The 26532-nt window shown below is 49.3% G+C and overlaps 1 protein-coding gene across 3 annotated transcripts in view; it reads left to right on the top strand.

Annotated features, from left to right (window-relative positions):
* Window positions 1-26532, top strand: part of ADCY6 (adenylate cyclase 6) — a 550358-nt gene that overhangs the window by 461307 nt on the left and 62519 nt on the right. For all 3 annotated transcript variants that reach the window (XM_086963749.1, XM_086963746.1, XM_086963748.1), the window contains 2 exons: window positions 459-663; window positions 20215-20339. In XM_086963749.1, coding sequence (XP_086819875.1) covers window positions 459-663; window positions 20215-20339 — 330 coding nt within the window. The remainder of the gene's footprint in view (window positions 1-458; window positions 664-20214; window positions 20340-26532) is intronic.

The raw sequence follows: 26532 nt of genomic DNA on the forward strand, positions 1-26532 counted from the left end.
CAGACCAGTGTCTCAAAGGAAGTTGATCAGCTGTCGGTTGGGCATCCCTGGGAGGAGTTGATCAGGTGGTGGGCGGAGGGTCCTCCTTTAAGATGCTAGTGCAGTGCCCCAGGGAATCTTTGGTGGGGTGCCTGTTAGTGTAGTCAGGCTGCCCTTTGTCAGGCATGAGTTGGGTGGCCTTTGCAAAGCATGGGTTTGGGTGCATTTGCAAGGCATGGGTTGGGTGGCCTTTGCAAAACGTGTCAGATGCCCTTGGCAAGACATGGAGCGTATGCCTTTGCAAAGCGTGCATCTTGTCCCGTTTATATGGTCTGGGTCTGATGGCCTATCCAAGTTGTAGGCAGGTACTTTTTATGAACCATGGGACGGTACTGTACTGGGGCACTTGTCCCAGGTAGAACATTTGAATGGGGATTTGGATTTTATAATTCTGTTGTTAATGCTGTTCTTTCCCTCAGATAATCAGCGAGGAAAAGTTCAGGCAGTTGGAGAAAATCAAAACTATTGGAAGCACGTACATGGCAGCGTCTGGCCTGAATGACACAACATATGACAAAGAAGGCAGGTCCCACATAACAGCACTGGCTGACTACGCCATGCGACTCATGGAGCAGATGAAGTACATCAACGAGCACTCGTTCAACAACTTTCAGATGAAGATCGGTAAGCGAAAGATAATGGAACGTTACCTTTTAAGGAAGGACCAAGTGAAGTAGACATGTGTTAACTGCAGCTAAGGGAAAGAATACAAAGAAGATGAAAGAAAGACCTATTGGAATGCTTAAAAGAACAATCAATCAATCAATCAATCAAGGCATTTATAGAGCGCACTACTTACCCGGAGGGTCTCAAGGCGCTTGGGGGGGGGGGGGGGGGGGGGGGGGTTCCGCTACTGCTCGAACAGCCAGGTCTTGAGTCACACTATATGTGTATTGAATTGTGCTATTTGATTCCAGCTATAGTGTGCAATCAATATTGTCTGACTGTGAATTGTACTACACAGGCTGTTCAAATTGCCTCCAAACTCTTTGTTTGTCCCCTTTCTAAGTGTGTTAGTTGGACATCGGCTGGTTTCCTGTTGTTATCACACTAGATTTTTTGTAAAAATTGTTTATTAGAAAATAAAACTGTCCGGTTGGACAAAGAATATAGTGCCTATTTAGTCTATATTTATCTTCTAAAAATTCCTTTTGTCTAGGGACCACTGTCCTGTATAAAGATAAAATTCCCTAAGGTTCCTAGCATATTGCTTCCTTGGGTTCCCTTGTGTAACAAAAATGATACTCCTTGTTAAGCAGCACCACGATTGTGGAACCACTCTCCCCTTCATCTGCTGCACCATCTTATATTTATTATGGTCAGATCTACAATGTCCAATCAGAAACTTTACTCTGTAAATCCATGTTGCTTCTCTAGCCGCCTTCCTATTAAACGATTATTGAAGATCTGATCCCTCGGCACCTGAGGGAAGTTTGATAACATTCAGAGGTGTATCGCTTATGTGGTTCTCTTCATACCCAAATCTGGCTCACCAGTAGTTTGTCATCATTCAAAAGCTCATAGCTCATGTCTTCAATATCTTCCATTTAGGTGACAGTTTTCGTATGACTATCTGATCCATGCAAACCATGTTCTCCATTGTATTCAATCTAGTCTCCACCTTCATCATGAAATGGACATGCCGTTTGATGGCAAGAATGTTTTTGGAAAGAAGGTAGATGAAGCATTACAAGCAATGCAAGCAGACACATACACCGCTCAGTTGCTAGGAATTCTGTAGAATAGAGAACAACATAGAGGTTTCAGGAGACCATATCACAGGCAAAGTCCGAATCAATAAAGAACACTTTTTCTACCCTATAGGCAGTATTTGAGCATATGGTCAGCATAGAAAATGAGAAGGACTGTTATAGATGGGACAGGCAACGGAGAGGCAGTCAGCCCTATAAATTCAAGACAAAAGGAGGAAGAACGTGACATTCCAGTCAGCATTCTCTTTCAGATCCATCCCCCAGTTAGAAGAAGAAAGCAATTTTTTAAGAAGGATTGGAGCAAATAAGAAAGGACGGCTGGGTCCTCGATGTTGTGAAGCAGGGGTATACTCTAGAATTTCTGGAACCAAAGTCTTTACTACGAATCTCAGGAAGACACACACATTTGCAGGAAGAAAAACAAACGTTGGTAAAGTTTAACAAAGGAAGCTATTGAGAGAGTGCTTTTAGAGGAGAGGAACATGGCCTACTCAAGGTTCTTTCTCATATTGAACAGAGGCGGAGATTGGTGACCAATATTGGATTTGAAAGCGGTAAACAAGTTGATAAGAAAGCAGAGTTTCAGGATGGTAACATTGCAAGAGATTCTGCGCTTTATAAAGTGAGGCTATTTTTTTTTTTCTTTTGCCATTGATAGACTTGTAAGATGCTTATTTCAATGTACTAATACACAAGAAACCCAGAACCTACCTGCATTTTCTGGTAATGGACACAATTACCAGTTCAAAGCTCGTTCATTTGGCCTCAGGCAGCTCCTCTAGTCTTCACGAAGTGCTTGGGCTGATCATGGCATACATAAGCAGGCAAGATGGTTGGTATACCCATACCTAGACGACTGGCTCATAAGGGTGGACAACTTTCAGAAAAAAAGTATGACCAATTATTTTGATGGCAGTACTTCTAAGGCTAGGGTTAGCCACCAACAAAAAGAAATCTAATTTGGCAAAGATCTAGTGTTTCTGGGAGCAAGTATCATGACAGAAAGAGTGATGGTGTAGCCTTTGCTGGAAGGAGACCATAGATGGAAGCAATAGGTGGCTGTTTTGCAAAAAAGACAAAATGCATAAGTGAGAATGCTCAAAGCACTGCTGGAACGAATGCCCCCTGCATCAGCGGCTACAACATTGCCGGTGCCAAATGAGGCTCATTCAGGAACATTTGGCTGAATAGGGGCAGCAAGTGCATGGAGGATGGGATCATGTAGTCTAAGACCAGTCATGAAGAAGGCTTTGATATGATGGATAAGGAAAGAGAACATTTTCAGAGATCAGGTGTGGCAACCAGAAGGACCACCCCTCTATCTGACAACGGATGCATCTCTAGTAGGATGGGGAACCTGTTTGACAAGGACTGAGGTGTTCAATTGGTCTCTTAACAGTGTGGTTTTGTGACTGCACTTCTGGAGTAGGGTTTTCTGTTTTGGACCAAAGGTGCAGCTACTCAACATCCATGACCTCCACGAGTACTAAGGTTTATTGGACCTCTTTCAGATGAGGGACTTGAGAGAATGAAAAGCAAATACGAAGTGTTAAGAAAAGTGGGCTTTGAACAGAAAAGACCTTCTGCAATCAAGTGACAGTTGGAGAACTACCAGAAGGTTCCACATTACAAAGGCAAACAACAGTTTTTCACTTGAACAGATGTCTACAAGGTCGTTTCAGCTTAGGAATAACTATGAATTAAGCCATTACGGAAACCTTTCCCCAAGTAAACAATGACGCTGTTCAGTGCCACCTCCACTTGTTTTCTCTTCACGACTTTCAGTGTTGCAGTCAAGAGAGCGAGATTTGTAGGGGTGAAAGGGCGCCACACTTGAATGATAGATTCTGCCTTATGAGCGACTGGGCTGACTAAAACTGCAGGTGAAACAGGTGCCCTCGCTGGAATTTGAATTTGAATTTTAAAATATTTATAGAGCGCTCTTATACCAGAATCGGTTTCATGGCGCTAAATAGCAGAAGACCAGTGGATGCGGGAAAGAGGGCTATACAGCTACAGATCTGGCGAACAAGAAGGTCTTAAGATGCTTGCGAAATTCCAAGTAGGAAGATGACGACCTAAGGGTAAATGGAAGTGAGTTCCAGAAGGAAGGAGCCAGCACTGCAAATCTGGCCCCACCGGACTTCTGTTTTCTAAAACGAGGAACTGACAGAAGGGCCAAATGAGTAGAACGGAGTTCTCGGGAAGGTAGGTAGGGGGAAATGGCTTCACACAGGAAAACGGGGGCGGTTCCTGATCTGGCCTGGTAGGTGGACCAGTTCATCTAAAAGCTTCTGTGAAAGTGGTTGACAATCGCCACATATTTTTCAAATGTAGTTTTTGCCATGAAAGATAATGCGCTTTTTCTGTCTGTTCTCAACCGTAAAGAGCGTTAAACGGTTCGAGGCATGTGGGCTGCTGAATTCATATCTGTGCATAGATCGCCGCCTAGTGTTGGGTCCGGATGATTGCACATTGTTGTCCTGGAAGAGTCTTCGAAGTATCACGAGATAGGTGGCTCCTCCCCTGGACTACAGTGCGCATGGGCATCCTCTCCATCCTCAGATTGTTTTTCCGCCATTGGGTTCGGATGTTACTATCTTAGCTCAAGTTAGGAAAACTTTCTACAAAGCCAAAAGGCTTTCGATAGCGTCGGTATCGTTTCGTTCGGTATCGGTGCCTTTGCTTCTAGAGGACTCAACAGGTTTTTCTTTCCACACTCTACCCGATCTTAGATCTCAAATGGAAAGAAGTCCATTCAAGAGGTGTCCCATTTGCAATGCAAAATACCCACACATCGATGTCCACCTGGTGTGCAACAAGTGCCTGTCCCCAGACCATAACTAAGCCAACTGTATGGCCTGTGCCCGGTTCAGGTCGAAGAAAACCCTCAAGATTCGACGCGCGGCTCGATTGGAGTCAAAGAAGTCCGCGCCTGTTCCCGTGAACATCTTTGGGACCGAAGACGAAGAGGTCGTTGATCTGGAGGATCAGAAACACTGCTCCGATCCGGCTTCGGGCCATGACTCCGAGTATGACGCCGAAGATGAAGAGGTGCAAGACGAGAACGTCGTCGATAAGGTAGGAGACGACGTGGAGGCCCTTGGGGCCGTAGAAGATAGCTCGGGCGAAGAGCTAGGCCAACCCGGCTACACGGGGGCCGAAAATAACGCACTCAATAAGGCTCGGGTCGAGGGGTCGCCACGGGGGGCGTGGCTTGGACGCCGATCGGGATGGCGGCGTGAGCTCGCAGCTCCGCGCGGAATCCCGCTAATTCTCCTGATTTCTGCACCCTGGGCGACCCGTGGTCGACACTCCTGCCCTACGAAGTATAGGGGGACCACTGGGCGTCGGCAGAAAGTTGTTGGGGGACTGCTGGCCCCGAGGAGACCCTGATGAGCGGCGGATGAGGTGTCGCCGAGAGTGAGAAGAAAATGGCGGCGGAGCAGACGGGCGGCTCCGGACATCGAAACTGAGCGGCCTTGGTGCTGACTGATGGAGGGCCCTACAGCCGAGAGATCGATGCGGTAGGGACTAGGGTGACTGTCCTGAAGATCGGGGGACAGGGGACCCGGCCCCGCTTGGACTTTTGTGGACATTTGCTGGCCGCTATCCCTCCCTCTTCCCTTCCTCCTCCAGGTTTACGAGGGGGCAGATCGGACAGTGCTCGCCCACTGAGCCCTTGGAGCAGCGGACTTCGGCGGTGGCGCCTGATCCTGCTTGATATTGGGAAGTTGGCACCGACCCACGAGTGCCAGGACTGGACGGGTTTCCTGGCCTGTGACGCAGTACCCTAAGATGGCGGCTACGGGAGGGCCGGTGGCCGTGGAGCACGGACAGGGGGACCGGGCGGCGCTGTCCCAGGTGGGCGAGACCCCCCCGCCGGAGTTGGACCAAGAACAGCGACTGAATCGACGCTTGGATGCCATACAGGTCGCGATCGCCTCGACCAAGCAGGCGTTGCAGCAGGGCATCGCGCAGGTGGCCACGGGGCTGGGGATATTGCGAGCGGACCATGCGAAGCTGGCGGATAAGGTCAGGGACCATGATCAGCTGCTGTTGGATCTGAAACCGTCGGTGGTGACCGCGGAGCATAAGATCACGGATATCCTGGCCCGGCTGGACTCGCTGGAGCGCCGTGCGGAGGATGCTGAAGGCCGCAATAGGAGGAATAACGTGCGGGTCGTAGGCCTGCCGGAACGAATTGAGGGGGAGGATGCGGTGGCCTACATGGAGGACTGGTTTCGGACTGTGGTGGCGCTGGAGGGGCTTACTCCTTTCTTTACCCTGGAACGAGCCCATAGGGTGCCTGCTCGCCCGCCGGGTCTTGGCCGCCCCCCCCGACCGATGGTGGTGCGGCTCCTCCATTACAAGGACCGGGACCTCCTCATCCAGAGGGCTCGGACGTCGGGCCCGTTTGAGGTGGAGAACAACAGGGTCACAATCTTCCCGGACTACACCCAGGCGGGCCAACGAAATAGAGCATCGTTCCTGGCGGTGAAGAAGGAGCTGCGAGAGGAGGGCATTCAATACTCCTTGCTCTTCCCGGCCAAGCTGCGGGTCATCCTGGATGAGACTACGCACTTCTTTCAGACTCCGGATGAGGCTTGGCAGTGGTTGGAGTCGTACAGAGCGGGGACGGATAGGGCGCACAAAAGTAGGCGAGATCGGCCTAAACTGCCTCAGATCAGACAATCGCAACGCATTCGGTCCCGCAATAGGCGCCAGCGGGAGAAACGGGAGGCCCAAATGGCTGCGGAGAAGAGAGATGCGCTCGCAGCGACGGCGGCCATTACGGGGTCGCAGCAGGAAAGTGAACTGGTGGAGACGGACTCTGGCGGCGAGGGCAGCAGGACAGGAGAGGACCTTTCGGAAGCGGAAAGCTCAAAGGGGGCGGTGGTGACCCCCCAGACTTCTGATGGGATATTTCATGGTTAAGGCTGTGTTGGAACTTGGACAAGATCTGATGGTAGGGCGGTATCCTGTTGGAGATGGGCGGGTTGCCGGGTAGGGTGCCACGGGGGCAGGATGGGATGGGAGCGCGGGGCGCGGGCTCCGCTAGCTGGGGTCAGCGATAACTCACCCCCCCCAGGGCCCTTAAGGCCTTCTGTGGTGGAGACCACAGGTTAGGAGTATGTGTGGTTGGTTTGAGGTTTGGATCGGGGCTGACACTGGGTTTGTGGGCTCTGTCCTGGGGAGTGGGGTTTGGGGTGTTTTTCTTTTTAGAGTTTGTTTCGGGGGGGGCAACTGCTTTGGTGGGGATGTGAAATGGCGTTCTTTGACCTGGACTGTTTGTTGCTGGTATGGGGACGTTACCTAGTTTAAAATGCCTAACATGGAATGTCCGGGGGCTGCGAACCATAGTCAAGCGCCACAAGGTGCACGCATATCTGGTGCGCAGGGGGGGTCCAGATTGCAATGCTACAAGAGACCCATCTGACAAAAAAGGAATGTGCTGCGTTGCAGAAAAGATGGCGGGGCCAGGTGTTCGGTACCACTTATTCAGCTTATGCCAGGGGGGTGTTGATTTGGGTGAGAGCGGGGATACCGTTCCAGGTGCTGAACCAAGTGGTGGACCCTGATGGCAGGTTTGTGGCGGTGGAGGGGCGGTTGTATGGTAGGGATGTGGTTCTCTGTTGTGTGTATGCGCCAAATACTGATCAGGCCCAATTCTTCGATGGCCTTTCCGGGTCCTTGGCCTCTTTCCTAGCGGGCCCAGTGGTACTTGGGGGGGATTTTAACTCTATCACGGATGTGGTCTTGGATAGGTCTCACCCCCCCCTTGTTGATTCCCCGGTGCGTAAGTTGGCCATGCATAGGAAGGATTGGCAGGACAGGTGGGGGTTGCTGGATGTGTGGCGGGAACAGCACTGGGACACCAGGGACTATTCCTTTTACTCGGCTCTCCATGCGCTACACGTGAGGATAGACTCAGTGCTCTGTGGCGGATCCCTGGCCCCATTGATCTCACACACGGAATACTTGGCTAGGACCATTTCGGACCATAATCCCCTATTGGTACATATCCAGTGGCAACGGGAGCGCTCGGCGATCCCAACATGGCGGCTCCGGCCTGACACGTTGGAGGACTCAGTGTTTAGAGAGGCTGTCCAGCAGGGCATAGATCATTACTTTGGCGAGAACGAGGGCACGGCCACGTGTAGGTCCACTGAATGGGATGCGATGAAAGTGGTGGTGAGAGGGGTATGCCTGGGTCGGTTTTCGAATGCTCGTACGACTGTGTTGAATGCACTTGGGAAAGCGGAAGAGAGTCTGAGGGACTTGGAACGGCGCAGGCCGTCAAGGCCGGACTTGCAGGCACGGCTGCTGGAGGCGAAGGAGGTGGTCGCCACCGAAACGGAGCGGTTGCGATGTTACGACTACAGGCAATACGCCATCAGAGCGCATGCTGAACGGGATAAGGTGGGCACACTCTTGGCCAGACTCGCTAACCCCGAACTTAGGGGCTGCCCGGTCCTTAGCATCAACAACGCACTGGGAGAGACGGTATACTCTCAGGCAGCGGTGTTGGAGTGCTTTCGTGTGTATTACGAGGAATTGTACCAGAGCCAGTTGGGAGTGGAGGCCCAGGAAATTACGGAGTACCTAGGGGCGAGGCAGCTTCCGGTCCTTGACGAGGAGGACGCGAAAGAGTTGGGCGGTCCGATTACGCTTGCTGAAATACGGGCGGCCATTAAAAATATGGCTCGGAATAAAACGCCTGGGGTGGACGGGCTACCGAGCGAATTCTACCAGCAGTTTGCAGACTGCCTGGCGCCCAGACTGCTGGTGGTGTACACGGAGGCTTATGAGATAGGGGGTTTGCCTGGATCCATGAGGGAGGCTTTGATTGTGCCGCTCCTAAAGCCCGGCAGGGATGCCCCGGATGTGAGGTCCTATCGCCCGTTGTCCATGTTAACGGTGGACTACAAAATCCTGAGTCGGATTCTGGCCGCCAGGCTGGCTCCACACATGACGGGCCTGGTACACAGGGATCAGGCAGGGTTTATCCCCACGAGGAGCACGGCGTTGAATATCCGTTGCCTGGTTGGGATAATGGATGCCGTCCTGGACGAGGATGGGTCCCAAGCGGTCTTATCAGTGGACATAGAGAAGGCATTCGACAGTTTGGAATGGGTCTTTCTGGATGGAGTGCTGGAGAGGTTTGGCATAGGCGATGGGTTCCGCCGGTGGACGAAGGTCTTGTACTCCTCAGCGACGGCGCGGGTGCGTTTGGGTGGTTTGGTGTCTGCGGCGTACCCGGTGGGTAGGGGCACGAGACAGGGGTGCTCCCTTTCCCCCCTCCTGTTCGCTCTGGCGATGGAACCCTTGGCGGTCCATGCTAGGTCGGGTGACAGATACGTGGGGATACATAGCGGCGGGCGGCTACATCACATCTCGCTATATGCGGATGACCTGCTGCTGTATTTAGACGATACGGAGCGGGCCCTGGAAGGAGCGATGGACCTGTTGTCGGAGTTTGGCCAGTTGTCGGGCCTTAAGGTTAACTGGGCGAAGACCTGTGTGCTCCCGCTGAGAGCGGAGTCGCCCTGCCCTGCGCGTGACTTGGGGGTGGTCTGGGAACCATCTTGTTTTACTTATCTGGGAGTCCGTATCTACCACGTGGCCACGGACCTATTAGAAGGCAATATTGGTCGGTGCGTGCGGGCGCTGAGGGGCAGCATGTCCTTTTGGTCGACCCTCCCGCTGACGGTTCTGGGAAGAATGGCTCTTTTGAAAATGGTGGCGCTCCCCCGACTCCTGTACTACTTCCGGACGCTTCCCATTTGGATTCCTCAGAGGATCTTTAAGGACCTGAGGACGATGATAATTGGTTTCCTGTGGGGAAATGGCCGCCGTAGAGTGGCTCTGAGCACGTTGCTACGCCCCAAGAATGAGGGAGGGATGGCTGTTCCTGATTTTGAGCTATATTATTTGGCGGCGCAACTCCAGGTTCTCACGCAACATGTGACCCGGGTGTTTAGGGGACCGGAGTGTGATCGGGAGTTGGGGATACAGGGCCATGTGCTGTCCTATATCGTTATGCAGCAGAGGCTGGAGCTGCGGGGCCTCACACTGGAGGAACGGACGCTCAGGCTGTGCTGGCAGAGAAGTCTTAGGAGGGCGAGGGCGACTCGGCCTTACGCGCCGGAGATACCGATTGGCATGCTGACGGCCCTTCCGCACGGGGGCGATTGGTCCCCTTTGTTGGAATGGGAGGAGGCGGGACTTCAGGTGGTGGGAGACCTGTATGTCAATGGGACCTTGGTGCCCTTCGGAGTCCTTCAGGAACAGTTCGGGCTGTCTGATGGGGGCTTTCTCCTGCATGCGGCGGTGGTAGCGGCTATACAGAAGCACTGGAAGGGAGGGCTCCTAGAACCGGACACCACAATGGCGTGCCAATACGTGGTGATGGCGGCGGGTACCTTTAAGGCTGTGACCTGCCTCCATAACAGGATGTTGCACGAGGGACTGGAACCGCTCCAGGGGCTCAAAGTTAAATGGGAGGAGAGTGTAGGCAGGCCTATTCCGGACACGGTATGGAGCCATATTTTACAGCGCACATGGAAAGGCACAAGGAATGCGCGTTTCCAACAAGTGCATTTCTTTGTGCTACATAGGGCCTATCTGACCCCGGAAAAAATTTGGCGGTACTTCCAGGTGCAGGACGCACGGTGCCCGAGATGTTCGTCTCCGGAGGCGGACATGGACCATTTGTTTTGGGGTTGTTCACACTTTGAGGCCTATTGGGCAGAGGTGGGGGACCTCCTAAACGACGTGACCGACAGGGAAGTAGACTTCAACATGGCGGCGTGTCTGTTGCTCTGGTTCCCGCACACCAAACACACTAAGGTGACGAGCAAATTTATTGACCTGGGTTTGATACTGGCACAAAGAGAGATCACATGGCATTGGAAGTCCAGGGGCGGGCCGTCAGTGAGGAGGTGGAAGAATGAATTGTTGCGGTGGTCTGACTGCGAGAGTGTGCTCAGAATGAAGCAGGCTGTCAAGCTTGGTAATGAGAAGGCCTTGGATGCAGCGCGTGCGTGGGAATTGGTGGTGCAAGCCTTGCGTGACTCCTTAGTGGAAGAAGAGGATTGAGTGGATGGGACCTGTGGACACCGTGAGGCATTCCAACTCGGAGATGTCATTGACACTGTAGCGGAGATCCATACTACACTTATATACAGGACACACACCATTAGCAGTTGCCGGGAAGGGGACATTGGGGGGTTGTTAGTGGGTGTTCAGGGGGGGGTCGGAAGCCAGGGGATTGGTTGACTGCGATAGTGACTCTGAGCTGAGTAGGGCCAGTGGGGCGTAGGGATGAGCGGGAGGTGGCAGAGGGGAGTGGGTCAGGCGTGTTAGGCCCCACAGAGCGCGGGACGGGTCTAGAAGCGGCTAATAGGATTGATCTGCACACGTGGGATGGCTGACGCTGTTATTTGTTGCGGGTGGGGGGGTAAAATGCAGATACGAAAAATGTTCTTTCGACCATGGTCCCTAAGGGACACTCACCGTGATGCCTTCCTGCTATTTAAGGTACTATGCCGCCCGGCCTCCGGGATGCGGGCTGAATGGCTGTGTATGGTATACGTCTTATTGATTGACCGGGGGGGGACATTATGAGTGGACTGGTTGAGCCATTGTATTCTGTGGTTTCTAATTCTGCAATAAAAACAAATTAAAAAAAAAAAAAGGTCGAGGGATCGCCACTAGGCCTTACCCAAGATCTACAATCTCGTTCTACAGCCCCGCATAAAGGCCCGGCTTCGAACATTGCTAAAGCGCCTGCGGTTTCGAAACCGCCATCGGTCGATACAAAGAAATCGAAACTGACAGCATCTTTGCCGAAACCGAAAGTGCAAGTGACTCTCGTCGGCTCCAAGGCCTCATACCCCTCGGAGCCGAAGAAAAAGAAAATGGCCGTCGATGCTGGAAAGCTCAAGAAGGTCGTCGAGCCGATGGTTGGGGCACCGAAGACCAAGGTCAAGGCTGTCGAACCACCAAGGCCGACGCCGAAGGGTGTCGATTCGCACAAAAAGCTTGAACCGAAAGACGGGATCGATCCTCGGTCGAGGCCTACGGACAAGTCGAAGGCTGGCTCCAAGGACCCTGTCGAGTCGACGCGACCCAGTCCGTTCATAGCCAAAGAAGTGTCGGAGTCGCTCCAACGCGTCAAGGATAAGGCTACATCGGTCGGACCGAAGAAGGCCCCGACGCTGAAGCTGGTCGGACAAGTTCAGACCGCGTCGACACGTCCGAAGAGGTTCGAGCCGAAACAATCTATCGGCGCCACTAAACATGTGTCGACGGAAATGGAGGCTGCGGAAGAGCCTGAAGACCAAGAGCTGAGACAATTCATCGACTCGGAAACGGGGAGACTGTCCATACACAAAAGAAAGTTAATGCCAGAGACTCCCACGGAATCATATAAGATTCCCTTGAAGAAAAAGAGACTTTCTACAACTTCTCCAGCTCTTGTGGAACCCCTCCATCACTATGGACAGGACCCTCAAAATTTTTCCCCAACATACTCAGATGTGGAGGCAGGGGATGATGACAATGAGGATGACCTCTATCATGTGGACACTGATCCTGATGATCAAGACCAACAATGGACGGACCCTGCTGACTCAAGGGATCCGCAGACTGGCCCGGACACTCATGTGTACAGTGTGAAAACGTCTCCTACTGAGGACAAACCTGCTTTTAACGCCCTTATTGAGAGGGCAGCCAGTAATCATGATGTTGAGCTACATGCTGACCCTGTGGACGAAGACTTTCTGGTTGACACTTTTTCAACTTCGGAAAGGGCAGTCAAAACCCTACCCATGCTCAAAGGGGTCCTCAAGCATGCTGCTGACATTTTTAAAGATACCACTAGAGCCAAGGTGTTAAATCCAAGGATTGAGAAGAAATATAGGCCGGCCCCTGTGGACCCTCCTTATATAAGGGGACAGTTGCCATTGGACTCATTGGTTGTTTCTAATGCACGTAAAAGAGCAAACTCCCAGACTACAGGTGATGCTCCTCCTCCTGACAAAGAGTCAAAGGTTATGGAAACTTCAGGAAAACGAGTAGCTGCGCAGGCGGCTAACATCTGGCGCATTGCCAACACTCAGGCACTTTTGGCCAGATATAACAGGGCACATTATGATACCCTTGAGACACTGTTGCAACACCTACCTGATCAGTACAAGGAGGGGGCAGAGCTACTCATCCAGGAGGGGAAACTAATAACAAATGCTTCTATCAAGTGCGCTCTAGACGCAGCTGACACTGCAGCTAGGGCCATCAACACTAGTGTTATGTTAAGAAGACACGCCTGGTTGAGAATTTCAGGATTCAAACCTGAAATTCAAACTTCTATCCTCAATCAGCCAGTTAACCCAGACTTCTTATTCGGACTTGAGGTTGACACCACCCTTGAGAAACTTAAAAAAGACACAGAGACTGCAAAGTCTATGGGGGCTCTGCAGTCACAGCAGTTTCGGGGTGGCTCCTTTCGTTGCTCCAATACTAGAAGCCCCTCAAGAGGCCAGTCAACACAACAGACACAATGCAATAAGGGAGGTACACAATCCACCTACAAAAAGAACAACCGGGGTGGATATCGTGGAAACAACATCAAGGGCAGAGGCAGAGGAAACAACAGTTCCAGATCCTCTGCCAATACCAAACAGTGACGCCCTGTCACTGCCCCCTGACCATATAACATCTGTCGGGGGGAGACTACAACAGTTCCTGCCAGTCTGGAAGTCCATCACCACAGACAGGTGGGTGGAAGACATTGTACAGTACGGGTATTGTCTGGAATTAACGTCAACTCCACCCAACATCCCACCAAGACACCGTCCTATGTCTGCAGAGCACTTACACTTGTTGCAGCAGGAGGTCGTCAGCATGCTGCAAAAAGGGGCCATAGAGCTTGTGCCTGTAGAAGACCAAGGGTCAGGGGTGTACTCTCTGTACTTTTTAATACCCAAAAAGGACGGTTCTCTCAGACCTATACTGGACCTCAGGCTTCTAAACAGTTACATTCTGTCAGAGCATTTTCATATGCTCACCTTGCAGCAGATTCTGCCGTTACTCAGTCAGGGAGACTTCCTCGCAACACTGGATCTAAAAGATGCGTATTTCCATATACCCATACACCCATCACACAGACAGAATCTCAGGTTCACTATTCAACATCAACATTATCAGTTCAAAGTCCTCCCTTTCGGAGTAACGACGGCACCCAGGGTGTTCACAAAGTGCCTGGCAACAGTAGCAGCACACCTCAGGAGACAGCACATACATGTCTACCCTTATCTGGACGACTGGCTTATTCAAGCAAAGATGGCTCAGTGGTGTGCCAGCCACATGTCCCACACCATTCATCTTCTTCACAGTCTGGGATTCTCACTGAATTATCCGAAGTCACACCTTCAGCCCGCCCCCGTGCGACAGTAACTGGGTGCGACAATAAACACTCTGGCAGCCAAAGCTCAGCCAAATTCAGTGAGAATAAACAGCATGCAATTGCTGATACAGAAATTCAGACCTCAACGCTCGCTTCCAGCGAAAGTGTTCATGCAGTTGATAGGCATGATGGCCTCCTGCATTTTCATAGTCCCGCGCGCGACACTACATATGCGTCCGCTTCAGGAGTGCTTAGCACGTCAGTGGAATCAGGCTCAAGGACAGTTAAAAGACCTAGTGTTGGTGAGCGGTCGAGCATTCAACTCTCTACATTGGTGGAACCCACGAAACCTTTGCAAGGGCCGACCATTCCAAGAGCCTGTTCCACAAATTGTACTGACGGCGGACGCGTCTCTCCAGGGATGGGGAGCTCATGTACTCCACTACACAGTGCAGGGACTAAGGACAGCACAGCAAAAGAAGATGCACATCAACCTTCTGGAACTGATGGCAATCTTCATGGCGATGAAAGCTTTCAAGGTACACTTGTGCAACAAGGTCGTCTTGATCCGGATGGACAACATGACTGCTTTGTACTACATACAGAAGCAGGGAGGAACACACTCTCCACAGTTGTCTCATCTGTCTCAGAGCATGTGGAAGTGGGCCATTCAGAGGAATATCTTCCTCATGGCGGAACACCTCCTGGGCAAGGACAATCGGATGGCGGATCTGCTCAGCAGACACAGCCACCAGATGCACGAGTGGGAGATACATCCATCAGTGCTCCAACCGTACTTCCAGCAGTGGGGTCATCCACAGATAGACCTGTTCGCCACAAGGGAAAACACAAAATGCCAAAGCTTCGCAAGCGTATTGCAGCGTCACAATTTCCCGTCCAAAATTTGCAATGTTTTCCACATCAATATGTGCCAACCCTCTCTCTCAGTGCCAGCTCTTTAACTCCAGCTATAAATCGATAGTAGACATGTCTTGAACACTAATGGCCCTTTTCACTTAGAATGGGAAAAAAATAAACATAGGAGCTGTTTATTTATTGTTAAAAACTTTGGAGAGACGATTGGTAGGAGGGCAGGAGGAGTGCTTAGCTGAGCAATACAAATCAAATTAATAACGTGCGAGATGGAAATTACTGCGTAACTCAACTTTTGTAACCAGTATTTTCCCATAAAAAAGCTAGCACTACTTTCCTAACCTGTCTTGGCACTTCTTTATAACAAGGGCTAGCATTTCTTTAATTTTAACCAGTGGAGTTATTTAGCAACGACTCCCTCTATGTTGCTACGTTGTCAAGCAAATATGTGCAGAGAGCGTATGGATAAGGAAGGGGAGGGGGTTTTCTTTCCAGTGGGGGTGACAAGACATTTTCCGCACCGGGTACCACCTGACCTTGCTATGCCACTGCAACAGGGTAACATATAATGGACATTTTCAGAACCACGAAAGAAACGCCCAAACTGGAAATTTCCAGTTGGTAGCTAGTGAACAATGGAGATACAGAAGAATGAGTTGCAATCCCAGGACCGGGTACATGTTATCTCAGCGTCAAGGTTACTCTGCTGCTCTAAGGGTGGGAGCAGGCCTATCTAAAGGTATGCGTTGACAATAACAGTCTATTCATTAGCAGAGCAAAGCTCAACCTTGGAGAAATACAAGAAAGGGATAACAATAATATAGCAGCTGCTTTCGCTGAGGCAGGCACAAGTGAGACAGAAATTAGTTTCAATCATGGCTCAAAATGGCGACTTAACTTAAAATGGTGCCGCAAATGCTAACTTTACATAAAGCAATACACGAGCAAAATGAATGCATAACATTTACATTTCAACACTGTCCTCTAGGACATTATTGTTGCCTGGTACCTGGCCAAAAACAGTGACCAACTTACAGTCCAGATTTTCAGGCATTCATTTGTTTGTTCTTTCGTTAGGCCAACAAGGACTTGTAGTGGGCACAATGAAAGATTATTTGTGCATCCTTTCTTTCTTCCTGTATTTGACTTATCAACTGTAATTTTTAAGTCTTAAGTTGCTATAAAGAATGTATTCACATGTTTCCACCCAAGATGTTATGTCACAATTGGATCTTAATTATCCTCTTGTGCACGCCCTTCAAGCACATTCACAGCAGTTCTTTACGACTCTTGAAACTAAAAACATTTGACACTTTTACTCATTGCAATTACATCAGCACATTATGTGAGTGAACTATTCACTATTTTGGTGTACCTGGCCGCCACATTTCTCGATAAATTGGTACTGAGAGCTGTTCGGCCTTCCTAATGACGTTTTTGACTCTCTTCCATGTTTGCCAATCGAATATTCCGGGAACCTTTTTTGCAACCCTCACCTTTAAAAGAGGACGAGAGCCTCCATTGATTTAACCTTAAGAGGGCTTTGAGCTTTTACATCAACCGTACCAAAGACTGTGTGGATGATCAACTCTTTGTGGGGTTCTCAGGGGCAAAAAAAAGGAAAAAATGTGCAAAAAAGGTTACTGTTAAGGTGGATAGTCCACTAACTAAGTCTCCTATGCACGGCCCAAAAAATAACACCCAGAACGCCTGTGTGCATGTTTCCCGGTGCCAGAGCTGCAACAACAGCATTGATATTAGAAGTGCCTGTTTTTAACATCTGCCAGACTGGAAAGTGGTGCATGCATTTATGAAGCACTACTACCTCAACAGTCTGATCTACAGAGATGGGCACTTTGCAGCTCTCTGTTCTTATTGGTCCGCTTCTACGTCTGAGACCCTTCACCTTGGGCCATACTGCTATGGTATCTCTCCTAGAGGTGATGAACCTGCGGCTAGAAGTATCCATCAGAAACCAGATTTTTCTGGTAGATACTATATCTGGCCACAGATTCCTCATTGCCCTCCCCATTCTGTGGACTGGCCCACAGGTCATCCTGTACATTTTCATAAAGATCTCAGGGTCCTGAGTTTTGACATTTGGCACACAGTTGGGTACTCAGCAGTAGGGTAATTAGTCACACAGCAGACACAGAGGCTTTCTACTTTGCCTCCCATGTGATACGTTCGCCTCATGTGATAGTGATATTTATTTGGGAGAATACAAATGTTAACAATAAACAACACGAGAGATACCAAGAGTCTGCGTACAGGAACCTAAATAGTGTTCACTCTGTAAGACAAAACCAACAGGTTAATGTATAGGTCATAACAATCCTAAGAGATGTGTAACCACAGGAGAAGAGAGAACTAGAAAGATAGCCTCAAAAGTGCTAGAAAAAATCCCCATCAGCCCGCTCAATAGCGGAGCATCGTCATCTGGGTAGTATGGTTGACAATTGTGGTATCCAGTGTGCCCTTCCTTAGGAACAACCTAAGGCTAGCAAAACTTGGACCATCATGTAGACCCTCAACCAATAGAGATGATCAAGTGCAGACTGAGAGGGTTAAGTTGCAGTGCTCAAAAAGTTGTGAAAAAAGAAAGGAAAGAACTTTTAATCCAAGTGTTCTAAAAATACCTACCTTGATGTCATTAGGAAAACTTTATTGGGTCTGACCATCAAGGTGGTATGGTTAAAAGCAGAGTGAAAAATAGCATGCAAGGAATTGCTATTCACCATGAATCTTATTTGGTCGACATGTTTCAGCCTGGATAGGCTTTCTTCAGGACCTATGATGCACTACTGCAACATTGACTTACTGTGTCAAAAAACGAATAAGTGGCTCCAACTCCTCAAAATTAGAGAGTTGGGTGTCTTCTCCTGTATGTAAAGAATTGAAAAGATAGAAATGGCAATCATTATTGCTATTTACAAGGAAGCTATCAAGTGTGCAATACACTGATTAGTCCTATGGTAATCAACTCACCCAAATTGTAGGGAGGAATAACCTCACCTCACCTGGCACTGGCTCACAGTGAAGGAGGCCACGCACTAAAGGAAAGAAAAAAGAAAGGCAAGGGAACATACGTTTCATTTAAAGGCCAAATACAAACTCTGGGTAATCCTAGAGAAATGGTTTAGCCCATAATGGCAACAACAAGTATAGCAGTTAAGGGGGTAAAGGGTAAAGATGCCACACCTTCACATTTGGGCACCATGCTCTAGTATACACCCCATTCTCTTCTCTCAATCCCCACTGATTTGTGGGGGTCCATTTGTGCCACAAGGTCAAAAGGAAAACCTCATTTTTTTTAATCCTTGAAAACTCACCTTTTCAGCATGGCATTTGAATAATCATAACTGTCCAAGTGACATCCTACCTCAGCTTTATTCCAGTCCTGCCACTCAGACGCCTAAGACTGGATCATTGCATGTCCAAGGCTTTGACATCTTTCAGCATATTGGTGGCGCTTCCGTTAGTGTTGTCCATTGTACCAGAAGCAGTGATTGGTTCCCATTCCCAGCTCTTGCGCTTGTTCTTGACTTTCCCGCTACTCATTTTGCTCCCCCTCCACTAGCACCTGCCACCATGAGTGTTTAGTTGTGCTTGATAAAAAAAAATCAAATAAAACAGATGAATAAACTGGTGTCGCGGGGCCGCCTCCGACATCGGCGCAGGAAGCCGCTCGGGGCTATGCGCTGACGGACTGGGTGGGCTGTGGTCTGGGCCCTGGCTTGTTGGTGTTGCGTCTGCTCCGGAATCTGAGTCAATGCACACAGCCGGTGCCGGGAAAACGTCCGCAGACGAGGACTCGACATGAGTGCCTGCTACCTCTGTGGGACCCGAAGCCGCACCAGGGAGAGGGGGCGACTCAAAGCAAGCCTGGAGTGCCTTAGAATAGGCCTCCATGTGGGCATGGGTTGCACCAACTCCCGGAAAGAGAGGATAAGGAGGATGTGCCTGCCATGCACACGTCCTGGTAGAGCACGAGAGGAATGGGCGGCAGCGGCACGGATATTGGGGGAAGAGCTCCGCAGGCGACGCCTGTGCTTACGCATACCTGTTTTCACATGGCGGTCGCGGGAGCGACCTCGGGAACGAGCCCAATCCCGAGAGGAGGAGCGGCGATGGGAAGGAGCTGGACCGGACATCCTTACGGCCAGCAGTTACATACAGCGCTCTCTCAGGGACTTGGGCTTCATCCGCTGACATGCGCCGCATTTTTTGGAGTCGTGGTGCACACAGAGACACCACATACAGATAAGGTGCCGGTCAGTGCCAGACATCTGACAAGCACAGGCTTTGCAAGCATTAAAGCCGGAAGGCATTGCATACTGTTCCCACAACACTGAGGGTGTCGAGAAGGCCCAAAACCAGGTGAAGGAACTGCTGGTTTTCCAGGATCCGCGCTCGGATGTGAAAAAGAAGAAAACTGATGTTAGCACTCCGGGAGGGGCATATATGGCTCCTCTGACTTCATGTCTGTGGACGACGTCAGGGTGGAGACTGGCGTCGCCGCCTCTCGGCTCACAGAGGTGCTGCTGCAGAAAGTTTTCCAGATCCAGTCTGACACCTGGGGATATTCTAAGTTAAGGAATCTGCGGCAAGACTATGTCTCTACCAGATAAATTGTTACCGAAGGTAAGTAACTTGTCCATTCAGTCTAAGTGGACAGAAAACAAACCCAACCCCACATGGTACCATCTAGTTCAAGAATATGATTTTCAGCACAATCCTTTGTATTATTTTTTTGTCATGTAATATGTTTAATTTGCGTTATTAAGCATCTCGAGGTAGATTACATAGCAGTACACTATTTTTGAAGTGATTTGCTAATGTACTTGGTGTTTTAAGTTATTGTTCTCAAAGAGAAAATAAACTGCCTCTATGCTAATATTCCCTGTGATTTTTCTGGCCTTGTCATAAAAATACCAGCCTTTTGGGTAAAATACTGGCCAGGTGGCAACCCTACTCGGCGCACTGTTGTCCATCTTTAGCGATTGGGTTGTCACTGCACCATTCTCCCTGGCACATAATTGTCCCCGCCCACTTGCCCCCACTCCACCCACCGAACACACACACACACAACAGTTGAATAATTAGAGCACCTGCTCTATCAAGTCACTGTGCACTGCAACCTCCTAGCGACCGTGCTCACTAGTTCTCTCTCCCATGTAGGTTTGAATATCGGTCCAGTAGTCGCTGGTGTCATTGGTGCCCGAAAACCACAGTATGACATCTGGGGCAACACTGTGAATGTGGCCAGTCGCATGGACAGCACTGGGGTCCCTGACTGTATCCAGGTAAGCACAGCCTGAATTGAGCATTTCACGTATATTATTTTTTTTTTATTTGTGGACTTTTTAAAAAGCACATATCATTTCTGATGCTCTAGACACGGCCAGCCTAAATAAAATTATTTAAGCTGCGACAAGAGGAAAATCAATCATAAAAGTCCCTTTTATTTGCTTATTATTTAAAATCTTTGATATCAAATAAAAAACTGAACGTCATAGTAAACCAGTAGTTAATACCAATGTTACGCTATAATTTCAATAAAACAATCACAGCAGTAAAATGCATACAATTAGGTACTGAAAAATGAATATATAATATATATTTAATCCCATTTGTTTCTAAGTAATAGTAATCACATAAAAACAAGAAGTATTCCTTTTTTTTTTTTACTGAATCACAAGAGTTTATGTGTAAGACTAAGGGTCTGATTTAGCATTTGGCACATGGGTTACTCTTCCACAAGCATCACAAATATCCGTGCAATTTATTACAGATCCCATTAGATATAACAGACCCTCCAGGATTTTAGGATTTTGAGATTTTGTGATTTGTAAAAATAAATGGTGAAATCAGGGCTTTTGTAAAAATGCTGCAATTTTTAGAAAAGCTCCCATAAAATCTTATCAAACCCTTTCTTTAACCATCCTTTTATTGTCCCTGCGCTGCTGAGCTGGGCCAATAAAAGGAGGCATAGAAGGAGAGAGGTGTTTCCTACTCTCACCGCTGCATGGTGTATGGAATATGCAGCTCTTGCCTCTAACTAGGCAACACCGGCTCCTCCACCACGGCGGAGTATTGTAGCCCCACTACTCTCTGAGCAATTCAAAAAGGAAAATGTAATGATAATAATGCATCGTTATTGTTAGAAATGGGATTTCTGGTTGGCTAAGGCTTGCGCCAAAGCCAGGCAGAAACCACCACTCTAGTTAGGGCAAGGGAGATGCATGCCAAGATAACCCCTGCTCACCCCCTTGGTAGCTTGGCACGAGCAGTCAGGCTTATCCTGGAGGCAATGTGTAAAGTGTTTGAGCAACACACACACACAGCAGCAACACACTAGGCACACCACAAAAAGGAACTCTACACAAGGTTATATATAAAAATAGCCTTTGTATTACCATAAACACATTAGATCATAATCACACAGATAGACTGTGCCAACTGACACTGGTCAGTATTTACAGGGGATTATATACACATGACCTGGCCACGTGGGCCACTGTCAGAATCAGTACTTAGTAGAAATAGCACTTCTAGAACATAGAATAATTGTAGCACAAAATCACAATTGTAGGACACAACCAGTAACCACTTGTAACAGGTAGGTACACACTACGCAATACTAATCACCTTAGGCATAGATCACGCAGGGAACCATAAACTCACTAGCATAAACTACACTAGGTAAATCAACCACCTACGCATAAAAATCACAGTTAGAGGTATCACAGGCATAAAGGCATTGCACATTACGCAGAAACATACATTAGGAAGAACCATGTACCCTAAGCGAGGGCACAACACATAAAAACTGTCCCCAGGCCCACTTGGCCTCTCAGGGGCTCAAACGCCCTTTGTCCAGCAGAGTCGGGGCTACCAGCTGCAAATGCAGCAATGCGCAGGGCACCACCTAAACGTTGCAGCTGCCCACTAAGTGCTGGGCAGCTATGGAAAGGAATCTGGGCACCAGTGTGCCTCCTGAGCCCTCTCTCTGGGCTCTTCAATCAGCAAAATGCCCTCAAGCACTCGTGGGAGCCACGTGGGCTCTAAAACAAATATACCCCCCTAAACCACCTTGGAGCCACGGGGCTCTGAATCGCCAAGAAATGCCCCCGTGGGTGTGGGAGCCACGTGGGCTCTGAAGCTGAAATGCCCCCAAATTCTGAGATTAACGTTGGAGCGGCCCGCTGCTTTCCGGGGCCGCTCTACCACCAAATACCGAGACGCCCGCACTCACCGGCTGACTGCGGGGTTCCTGTCACTGCGGTGGGGGCAGGCACCGGCCGGGTCAGGCAGTGTACGGGGCTCTCCTACCACAGGGGAGCCCCGCCTGCGTCGTCTGCTTCCCTGCTCCTTCTTTCCGCTCCCCGTCCTCCGGCTCGGAGGAAAGCCCTCGCGGCCGGACCAATGGCAGGAGGGCACGGTGATGACGCGACGGGACTCCCGGGTGGCTGGAACCAATCCAAGCGCAGCCCTGGGATGACAAGAAGGGAGTCTCGGGCAGCGGGGGCCAATCACAGCGCGGCCCAGCGCTGTAGCTTCGCGGCGGCTCTTCTCTTGAGGGCGAACCCGGCCTCGGGCTGCTGAGCTCGAGATGCAGCTGTGATACGGGGTAGGCACCTGTTTAAACTACAAAGTCCCTGGCGGGGTGGGCACCCGCTAGGGCTATAATATCCGGCAAATGAGCGGGGTGGGCACCCGCGCCGAAACTGAAGGACAGGGGGATCCCCACTCCGGGGAATCCCTCAGAAAGGGATCGCCGCTCGAGCGGCGCAACACGCTATTTTTAAAGGGGGAGGCCAGCGCTTCCCAGGTGCTGGTAGGCCAAAAACCGTCCCAAAGTCCATAAATGAAATGAAGAGGGCAGGGGGGCAAAGCTGGGCCCAGGGGCCAGCTCACAGGGCCCTCCAGCAGGGAGGCTGTCCCCAGTGGCGGTCCTCCTGGTGCGCAGCAGACTCACCTCAGGTTAGGATCAGAAGAACAACTTTCATGGGGTCACAGCCCCGTTTTATACACCTATTTCCTTGTCTGGTAGCACAGGGTTAAGGAAAAACCAGATGCAACTGGTTTTGGAGCACTTTGTTGTGGTCAGCCCCTCTCCCCATTCAGAGGACAGGGTAGGGCTAGGGTTTTAGCATTCTCTCACAGAAAACGTGGTGCACTGTTAAACTGAAAGGGAAATAATGATAAAACTAAAGGAGAATAGGAAGAGCATACATGTATGGTTGTTAAAGGTTTTTAAACGCCACATAGAGAGTAAACCTCTCAGTTGAACACGTATTAGAATAGGTTTTTTAAACCCATGATGCAGTTGGACATCTTATCAGAATGAGCAAAAAATTAACACACCGAATGATTACATCAGTGTCATCTAGCATTCAATGCATCTGTGCTCCTAATGTATTGCATTCTTCTTTTTATGATGTGCACTCTGGGCCAAGCAAACGCCAGAACCTGAGCAGGAAACATAAATGGCGTGCACAGTGATTCATTTAGCAGCGTTTCTGAAAAGCAGGTTTTAAAAAGTAGCTCTAAGATAAAGACTACGAAATTATCCTGCAATTATGTATGCTCTACATGAACATTACAACAACTTTCTGGATGCTTCAAGAGTAAAATGTGTAATTTACAAAACTTCTTGTGACAAGACTTGCTCGGTCATACTGCAAGACAATAAATGCTCATTTTGAATGTTTTACGTCTTCTACAAAACATTCGAACACCCTTTAAACTATAGGCTTATCAATAAACTGGGCAAATCAGTAACCTCAAGCTAACACACGGTGATGTAAAGCTAATAAATAATTGATCTTGTGTTTGGAGACACACCAAAAAATACGTAATTTATACTGCCAGCATTCTCCTACAGCCATTGCTAAATGTACACATTTGTAATTGACAACATGAAAGCTGTTCAGTCACACCAGACGCATAGAGGATGAATGTGACAAGCCCTGCTTGACAGATGCGGCGGCTGATAAACTTCTTGTTCAAGGGCCATTGTAACTTTCATTTCCTTACAACAGCACACTTCATTTGCAACCGCGGAGCTCACAAGGTGTAACTTAGCCAGTCCCATTTCTTCAGCCATGCTATTGGGGTCTTTCTGGCCACATTCTCAAGCACTGCGAAATGAAGTGCTAAATCAAGAATACGCGTTCAGAGCAGTTTTCGCAATTTTGGTAACTTACCTGCACCTAAGAAAAGCACGCCAAGGTTAAAAACGCTGGTATGCATGTGTTTGCCTTTTCATATGTCGTCAAAAATACTGATAGGGTTCATGATGCAATATATTTTAACAATGGAGAACAGGCAACGTTTGTTGTGAATGTAACATTTTCCACGCTAGTCGCACAGGGATGACAGTAAGATGTCAGCGTTATTAATTATTAAGAATGTCCATTATTGCTTGTTATTATCAAAACCGCGCTACGTTAGCTCCAAACGCATGGTCGCATCCTAGCTGTCGCCCGTCCTTGTCACATGCAGCAACTCAATCTGCCCAGAATATATATTACAGCTTTAATATTGCAGAGGGAAAGCTCTCGCCTGGCAATCCGACTGGAACTAACAGCTCCGGGGAACCGCACTGCAGCCCGGAGCATGGGGATCTCTTGTCTTTATGGGACCATGTGTTTCTAATTAGACACACATGGCTCCATCAAGATAAGAAAGTGCTTTGCAACAGCAGCAAAGCAGGCCACCGAGTCCCGATCGGAGGTGAAAGGACGTGAACCAAAAACCCTCATTTCCAATGGCAGGCCACCGTTTAGCATAAACGGTGATGCCAGCCAATGGAAATGAGGACCGGGGCTTCAAGCCCTCGTCTCAAACTCCTCATTCACAATAAATTTCGCTGACGCGAGCAGCGCTTTGCACTGCAACGCCATGCGAGACCTAAAAATGTCAGCTTGATTACCTGTGTCAGACGAGCCCTTGATCAGTGACACGTGGCAAGGCTGCCAAAAAAAAAAGGCAGAAGTGAACGCGTTTCCGCAGGCATTTCCTATCTGAAGAAACAGTGAATAACAATGTGTAAAAGCTGAGAATCTTGTGGGAGTAAATGGTCACGAGGATTAAAATTATCTAGTGAGGAAAAATAATTCCTGGAAGAAAAAATAACTATTTTACTTTTAAGTGATACCCGAACCCTGAACCTCAAAATCCATTGTCTCTGGAGATGTTGGTCACCAATTCTTATTAGGTCGAGCCTGGACAGAGCATGCACTACAATGCGAGGCATGCTGTCTTGAGGTATGGAATAGAAGCTCTGCCTGTTTCCTGCCCATCTTTTTAATTGGTTCCTGTTACTGTCCTTTCGAAATAGTTGCTTTTCATTCGTGAATAGGCTTAGTAGTCCCTCTTTGATACCGACTTCTCTGCATTTGTAACCTCCCATAAGGACTGAACTTTTTACTTGTGTTGTTACACAGTCTGCTTTATGTGGTCGGTGAGCACTATTTTCTTTAATGATCTTCCCCTATTCCACCCACGATGTTTCAGCATGCCGCCGGCTGTTCTATTGTTATTAGTAAGGTATTTATTTAATTTACAGCGCGGTCCACTTTAACTATAGCGGCTGTGCTTATTTATTTAATAATAATAGGGAGTTTTGTAGAGCGCATGGTGACGCCAGACGGCGTGTCCCCGCGCTGTGATACTTGCGCTAGCAGAAGAAATGCTAAGGTGAACCACTACTGGGCGTAAAGAAATGTTTTTAGTTTAGCTCTGAAAGTGGACTCTGAGGGTTCCAGGCGTAACGCCACAGGGAGTTTATTCCAGCTGGATGCCGCCAGATACCTGAAGGACCTGCCACCCATCCTTGCTTTGGACACCTTAGGAATGGACAGGCGTCCCGTGCCAGAAGATCTAAGGGAATGCAAAGGCTTGTATTGTGTCAAGAGATCCTGTAAGGGGAGAGGTGCCCTGCCGTTGATAATCCGGTGACACGTGCAGAGTGCTTTGAATTCCACCCTGCTTCTCACCGGGAGCCAGTGTAGTGTTCGGAGCGCGGTTTTAGATGCTGATCTTCTGGGCAGTCTGAGAACCAGCCGGGCTGCGGCGTTTTGTAAAACCTGCAGCCGGTTTAAGTTCTTCTCGAGAGTCCCCAGGTAGAGCAGGTTGCCGTAGTCCATTTTGGACGTGACTAGTGCGTGCACGAGTGTTTGGCGGGCTTTGATGGGAAGGAGCTCCAGGACCTTCCTGAGGGTCTTGAGGGTCCCAAAACAGGAGCTAATCACACGGTTGACCTGGGGTCCGAAGGTAAGGTTGGAGTCGAACCAAACACCGAGATTCCTCGCCTCCTGGCAGGGGATTGGTGTGGGTCCTAGGCAGGGTGGCCACCACTCTGACGTCCAGACCGCTCGGTCTCCCCCTACCACCAGCACCTCAGTCTTGCCTCCGTTGAGCTTGAGACAGTTGGCGGACATCCAGGCAGTTAGGTCTTGCATGCATGCTCTGAAGATGTCTGCCGCAAGA

The sequence above is a fragment of the Lissotriton vulgaris genome, chromosome 1_1 (genome assembly GCF_964263255.1).
Source record: "Lissotriton vulgaris chromosome 1_1, aLisVul1.2, whole genome shotgun sequence".
Classification (NCBI taxonomy): domain Eukaryota; kingdom Metazoa; phylum Chordata; class Amphibia; order Caudata; family Salamandridae; genus Lissotriton; species Lissotriton vulgaris.